This window comes from Oreochromis niloticus, linkage group LG11, assembly GCF_001858045.2.
Source record: "Oreochromis niloticus isolate F11D_XX linkage group LG11, O_niloticus_UMD_NMBU, whole genome shotgun sequence".
NCBI classification, from domain to species: Eukaryota; Metazoa; Chordata; class Actinopteri; order Cichliformes; family Cichlidae; genus Oreochromis; species Oreochromis niloticus.
The window spans coordinates 25,851,089-25,858,689 of NC_031976.2; the positions used below are offsets into that span (position 1 = coordinate 25,851,089).

Consider the following 7,601-nt stretch of genomic DNA (forward strand, 5'->3'; position numbering starts at 1 on the left):
CTGGCCAGTGATGAGAAGCTGTATTGGCTTAGTGATGGATCAGCTCCCCGGAAGCCTTTTCAAACTGCCCGATGAAACAGCACCCAGTCGTCAAGCTTTTGGTAGGAAGAGGATATGAGGATCTGAACAGAGCCAACGACCAATGGTCATTCACTGCCCTTTAGACAAAATGACATTTAGACCAGAGTGCCAGACATCAGCTAGGGATGAATTACCGCAAAGACTTCCCTTCTTTTAGAAAGCGTGGTTCATAATATTCAGGGAAACGGGCTTATCAGTTCATCTATAAAACTCATTCCAGTTCATTTGCCTGAAGACACTGATTGAACCCATTGACATTAATGCAAAGTAATTGTTCATGCAAGTCAAAAATCACAAGACACAACAATTTGACTTTCTCCAAAAAAGATTTATTAAACAGATTTCTTGTTTGCAGCTGCAACCTGTGGAGGAAAAAAGAAAAAAAAACCATGAGGTATATCCAGAAGTTACATCCTGCATCAAATGAAAATCTCACATTTGAAAACATCCCTTCAATTCGGAATACAATTACTAGCAGTGTTAGTGGGGGGTATTTAATCAATTCATTAGGCTGCCATGGATGATGAAGATGATCTCAACTATTTAAACCAATTTTATTCTACAGCAATCAAATGAAAATTCACATCTATTTAATTCATTTATTTTTAAATGTCACTCACTCCAATGCGTTAATAGTCAGTCCACAACTTGAAGGAACAAGATGCTATCAAAAATGTAATTTCACAGGGACTTGAGAGCAAACACAGCTTGGAAGAGAAACTGTTATTGCTGCTGCCAAAAAAAACCACCATGAATAGTCTGATAATACATGGCAGAAACCTCACTTACTCATAAAAAGTCATCAGAAAGTACAACACACACGAGAGATTCTAGAGGTGGTAGGGGAGCCACACCAACAAGCTTCCTGCCAGTTTTTGTGCAGCAGGCAGGGCCCAGCCCAGGTCTGCTCATCTACATACTGCTCATTAGCATGGGTAAACAAGGAGAAAACTGGAGCCATACGGCGGACTTGCCAAGCATGAAATTCCCTCCTCATGTTTACCCCTTTTACCCTTGGATTATCACAACATTGCTGACTCTCTCCTGATTTTTGACAAGGCCCAAGTGTGATTTGTTTTTTAGCGAAGGCTAACAAACAATTCCAGGAGTGTGCCACACAAGACACATAACTCAGCTGGCTGGCAGAGGGAAAAAAATTTGCCCAAGGACAAGTGCTTTAAAAAACCGTGCATGCCAAAGTGATGGGGGCAATGTACTCCCACAACAGACAAGGTGTCGCATCAAAGCAGAGGATGATATTTCTGTGATGATCACACACTCTTAAGGCACCACCCTGAGTCTGTCAGAACGTCACATAAAATGACAGAGAGCATCATACAAAATCAGTCACAGGAAACAACCTTTGCCTGGCCAGCATGAGGTCGTGATGACATTTAACAGCTGGGGAGCCTGATAGTGGACCGCTTCTTTTCTACCAATTCCATCAGGCTGGAACTAGAGCTGGCTGACATATCACAGAGTAACATGTTAGATACCATGTGATTTAAAGCACAAGCTTAATATTGAAGCTTGGTACATAACACAGGTTACTATCAAAATGTGTTTTGTGACAAACAGTTTACATCTGATTTCAGCAGCTACAGATAACTTTCAGATTTCACTTCAGTGGCTGCAGCTTTTTACATTTGCAGCTGAGACTCGTTCCCCACAAGAGACACCAAAGTTGTCTTAAAGGGGTAGGCTCACTAGGCATGCCATTGTCAGAGTTGAGCAGTTGACATCTTTCATTATATTATACAGAGTTAATTGAAATTTACCTCAACAGTGCAGAATCGTACTGCGATAAATAACTGCTCCTTTGTTTACAAGTGGTCACCCACAGGTACCTCTGCATAGTCTCAAACTGGGGACCTTTTGCATGTTAGGCGGATGTCTCTACAAATAATCAAAACCTACCTATCTCAATTTAGATGCTTTTATTTGGTTTACTATGTGTAAACATTCTCAACAATTAATTCTACTTACTTTCATTGTGTTAAGCCTGTTTTACAGTACTACATTTATGTCCGTCTGCATAGGTATTTGCAAACTGACATACAAACTAACCACCATACTGCCGAAGCCCAATAGCATGGCCTCAAAATGGATAATGGTGTGAGTAAGGCAAGTGCTGATTGGTTGAGAGTTGGACCAGAAAATAAAGGAGCCATACCACAAATATATATGTGAAAAATCAAAAAAGCAGGAAAAGGGCAGAAGGTGGCTTTGAAAATGGACACTATGGTTCTTGATTCATTTTCATTTTAACTCCTTATACGTTACAACTGCCCTTCTCTGCGGTTTGCTGCCGAGCCAACAGTGGCACAAGAGAGTAGCCCACAGACCCATTGGTTGTGACACTGCCCCCAGGTGACAGAAAACAGCTACAACACAACAGTCTGCAAAGCTGTCGATAGGTTCTGCACAGAGCCAACAGGAAAGCGCAAACGTACCAAAAAATAAATAAATAAATAAATAAATCACAAGTTCAGCAGGATCTTCTCAAACTGAACACTGCAAGTTGAATACCTGCATATAATAACTGCAGAATTTTAGCACCACTATCCCACTAGCTGCTGCCACTTAATATTGGAAGATGGCGATTTGATACACATTCAAGCTAAACACTACATGTATCGATGCCTCAAAAAAAAAAAAAAAAAAAAAAAAAAAAAAAAAAAACAAACAAAAAAACAAACATGGTCATGGTGTTTAACAGCAGACAGCTTGTCATGTTAAAACATCACAAACACAATAATTGCTGTACTGATTAGTGACAGATACAGTGCAAATTATATTATCTGAGATCATTATGGACCATTAGTCCATCTCCTCATCTATGTGTATGGTCTTAATTTATTGCCTGATTAAAAAGAGGGGAAAAATGCTGCACTGGACATTGCTTATTAATGCTCTTGGTTACAAATTAATTTGACCATTTTAGATACTTAATTGTCCTCAGAATATTTAGCTACAACCCATTTATGCCCCTCTCTCGGTTTTGTGCAGACCTAATGATTTTCAGTTTGCGTAGGTTTTAGAGACCCCTTGAATGTCAGGCCTCAACTGTCCCATATAAGAAGGTAAAGACCACGACTCCATCACTGAATAAAGTTTTATTAGGATCATTTAATCAGTTGAGTTATTGTCAAGTGTATGCAAACTTCTGAGCATTTAGACAGTTTGATTAATTTAACAAAATAAATCAGTTTCTCACCTGGCCAGCAATTCTGTCCAGATCTCTGGTTCCCTGGGAAGTCAGTCTGCGACCACTGATTTAAAAAAGAAAAAAGAAAAAGCAGAAATTAGCTGATACAATAGAATACCACTCACCGCCTAGAAAAATGCTTAATACTACATTAATGAGTTTATGCCACACTAAACATAGCATTACAGTGAAGAAGCCACTGAACAATTTTCCTCCACAGAACTTAATTTTCTTGCTCACTTCTATCCCAAGCCAATCAATTAGCCCTGTCGTTACAGAGTGATTAAATCTTTACTGCAGTCTCAAAAAAATGATTTCTACCTTATGCATTTACAGATTTCAGTTATCCACATCACATAAGCTGACCCATTTCACATCAGCAAAAGCAATAAACAGAAAACAGACACTGTTACTAAGTTTTGCAAGAATGAGTAACAGCATGTGTCGAGGCATTGGCGTAGGTGTGTACCACTGAGCCCATGTTACCCATAAAATAAAACAAGAAAATCAATTCAAAACAATATTGTGGCATTTTCTTGAGCTCACCAAGTATCAAAATATCAACTGTCAGTTAGCTGGCATCTCCATGTCTTATCAGCAATAGAAAGCTGTGCAAGAGTATGCTACTTAGGGCACTTAAGCTTCATACTCCAATGTTGCAGCCAATTGCTTACTGTGTGCGCGCTGAGGTTTTGTGTGGAGACCTAGGACTCATCTGGTAGCGCTGGTCATCTACCAATCCAAAGGTCATTAGATCAATCCCTGACTCCTCTAGCCACATGCCAAAGTATACTTAGGCAAACTATGGAGCCCCGAGTTATCCTCAAAGGCATCCATCGCAGTGTGCATGTATCTGCGATGGTTACAAAGAAAATAAATAAAAACACTGTATGATTGTGTGAATAAGTGCTACGAATAATCAATTAAAGGTGGCGTATAGCTTTGTAAGTCCATTTACCATGATGTCCACTAATATTGGTATGCAGAGTCTAGAGGTACAAATTAATATCTTTTTAAAATCCCTAACTAAAGACCAAATTTTTGGTGGAAATATACATTATGAAACTATACTGTAGAGTTCAAGTAATGTACTGTGACGAGAAACAAGAAACAATTTTAGAGAATTTCAAAATTTTTAATGGCCAAATTAAGTTAACACTGAGTCAACATTTTAAATATTTGAACAGAGATGTAGTGTAATACTGGATAATGGTGCTTGGGTGGGAGTTATTAACTAAAGCATTTCTCTTAAGGTTGGTCAGCATGCTCCATTCCAACCAAACCTTACTGCACAGCATTAAGGGGACACGCTTCATCAATAGCATTGCAGAATTTAACACTTAGGCTACCCAGCAACTCCAAGTAAACATACGTATAATGGGCAACTAGAGACATGCATTAAAAGCTTTGACAGTTCAAGCTACACTTACACTCTAACTGAATGTGAGTGCTCTTGAAACCTCTTCTGGACACAACAGAAAAAAGATGACTGACACGGGCGCTGTTAGCCTTACGATTCAATATCTCGTCTTGTATCACTAGGCTGAGAGCATGTTCAGGTAAGCCTTGAACGTCCATATTATATGCATGAAAATAGATCCCTTTCCCAAACTTGACTAAAATACTTGAATTTTATTAAGGTGAACTTTAATATCAATATGTATACTGTGTTCATTGACCTAGTGCTCTACTGTGCCCTGGCAGCCGAGTTGGGTCCTTTTCATTCCATCAAAAGCTGATTACCATTTGCAAATAAATTCAGATGTATAAAATATACAAACTATTCCTCGGTGAGTCAATTATTTCACCCATCTCTAAACATCATGCACACGCCAACTTATACATGCAATCAGCTTTCCTGACTGGCTCTAAATGTTAGGCGATTTCCACACATGAATGCACATGAAGGAAGAGATGCCCCATACCATGCTTTCTTGGTAGGGCAACCAGGAGGCAGGTCATATTATGGTGACTTGCTCACCACGGGATTCCTTGCGTCACATGTATTCAGACATCACATGTACTGATAAGTCTATCAGACAGCATTTTTGCATTCATACCTGTCTGTGACTAATATATAGAAAGGTCTGGGGCTGAAGTGTATATAAAAAACGCTTTAAAGTTCCATCCAATAAAAACAGTAAGAACAGGCACTTACCCATTGGGATCCTTCTCAATCATCTTGAGCAACTCAAGAGCCTGCAGCACCTTGCGAGCCACGTTCTTTGATCCAACACTGTAGTGGGCAGGGCACACACCGTTCCTCTTGCGACTGCCATAGATCTTGGTCATGGAGCCAACACCAGCACCACCACGGAGGTAAAGGTGGCGAACAGTGGATGCTGCAGAAGCGAGAGAGATGACGGTGTTGTCATATATTCAATATTTAGAACGTGAAACAGTAAGCATTGTACAATGAATATTACGTTTTTGATAAAGTGGGCTTACTGTGTCAATGGTTTTAAATTTGGAAACAATTTAAAATGATCAGCATGTACAGTCTGTTGCATTCAAAAACCTTTTACTAATTAAAAGCACATTTGCATGTAAAATTGTCCCATCTCAAAGCACCATTTAAACATGTAAATGGAAACATCTTGTGGGAATACAAGCCTGAAGCTGTAATAAGTCTCAGGAGAACTTTTGAAAACTTTAGTAATTAAAAAACAACTTGCAAGACTTACCAGCTCTGATGTAGAACCAGTTCTCATCACTGGGGGCCAGCTCCTTGTGCTTACCCAGCTTGACAAGGTCCACCCAGTCAGGCACCTTCAGTTTTCCTGACCTGGTGACAGAAAAGGTACATCAGTATGAAGTACATCAGAGGACTATATCAATAATTTGTTCGAGTGGGCTATTAGCATCTGTTAAGTTAACAGCGTCACAAAATTTGATTAAAAATATGTTCAATGAAAAGTAAAGCTGCTCAGTGGAGCATACTATATACAATATATTAACAAGCTTTGAATATGTAGAGGAGAAAATAAAACTCACTTCTTCAGGAAGGCCGCCAGGGCACGGACAAACTCCTGCTGGTTAACGTCTTTCACTGTGACACCTGGCATCTGAATGCGATTAAAATATGAATAAATACACACAAACTAACGTATATCTACAAAAAAAAAAAAAAAGCAATACACCAGACAAACATCTCTGATAATAGCTCTAAGATTTCGCTGCTCACCGCCTCAAACCAGGAGAACTCTTAAACGTCAATCCCAATTAGCTTAAAAGAATACGGAGCTTAGGTTAATTATTAAAATGCATCAAGAAAACATACTAAATAATGCTATACAGCAAGACAAACTGGACAGGATACATGTGTACGACTCTTGGTGAAATTGCACGTTTCACCCGGTGTTTTAGCTTCATGTGCGCTAACTGACCATACACTCAACCGCACTTCGTTTTCAATTGTTATCCTTACGACCTAAAAATCGACAAATTAAAAAACATCTGCACAACCGATACACGATATCACTTCTCGTAATACGCATACTCATATATTATAGCACAGAACACAAAAGCAAATCAGTACAACTAGCCATTCTCAAGCAGGCCTCAACGAGGTAGCATGGGGGCAGCCATTACTAGCAGATATGATATGAGAGCAACATTCAAATAAAATTCTCGGAAAAACTTATTAATACGCCCAAAAACCTCGTGTAAAGCCTAACCACTGTAATTATCTGTACTTTATACTTTAACAGACCACGTTTGAAGAACAATTGTTTGAATTTTGAACACATTTACTGCTAAATAAGCGAGGAGTGAAAAATGCGGCGTTACCTTGCTTGTGGACAGCAAAGGGAAGAGGGTGGAACGGGGTTTCCAACCCATGATAGAACGGGCACATCTCGTTTTTTAACGCGAGACCAGCGCGTTGTTTTTTCCAGCGATGCCGCTCATCACAAGTGTCGACCGTCCCAATCCATCTATCCATCTTCGACTCTCCTTTGTTCGTTATTTAGGCTAGTTTATTATCATCTACATAAATAAATTGGAATATTCAGAAATTGCATACTAGTGCTACAAGTTGTACTTTACATAGTATTTAATCGGTTTTTGGTAATTTATTTTCATCTGTTTCGATCAAAAAAAAAAATCCGCTTGTTTTCATTCTTCTCTCATAGAGATCTCCACTTTCACATTTAACTATGGCTGCATTTAAAATGGCAGCAGCCAATAGTTAGTATGTTTACATCAGTTATTGATTTGTCAGTAACTGTGCTCCTCCCGTAATGCTTGGCCATTTTTGAGACAGACAGTTGGAGGATATGGACCTAAATGTCAATCTTACAGTTTGATTTCT

At 39.1% G+C, this 7,601-nt stretch overlaps 1 protein-coding gene across 1 annotated transcript; it reads right to left on the bottom strand.

The window, feature by feature from the left end:
- Positions 1–388: 388 nt before the first annotated feature.
- rps19 (ribosomal protein S19) lies at positions 389–7,159 on the bottom strand. Its single transcript, XM_003450496.5, has 6 exons — positions 7,079–7,159; positions 6,284–6,354; positions 5,974–6,074; positions 5,448–5,631; positions 3,299–3,353; positions 389–443 (listed from the first exon to the last, which is right to left on the bottom strand). The coding sequence occupies exons 1-6, from the start codon at positions 7,127–7,129 to the stop codon at positions 414–416; spliced, it is 492 nt and encodes a 163-aa protein (XP_003450544.2). The 5' UTR covers positions 7,130–7,159; the 3' UTR covers positions 389–413.
- Positions 7,160–7,601: the final 442 nt, after the last annotated feature.

Excerpts from the sequence above, each read along its gene's own strand:
- rps19 (XM_003450496.5), bottom strand. The coding sequence starts at position 7,129 with ATGGGTTGGAAACCCCGTTCCACCCTCTTCCCTTTGCTGTCCACAAGC. Across the intron at positions 5,632-5,973 it reads CTGGTTCTACATCAGAGCTG|CATCCACTGTTCGCCACCTT; the intron begins GTAAGTCTTGCA and ends TCGCTTCTGCAG. Across the intron at positions 444-3,298 it reads TGGACAGAATTGCTGGCCAG|GTTGCAGCTGCAAACAAGAA; the intron begins GTGAGAAACTGA and ends TTTCCTCCACAG.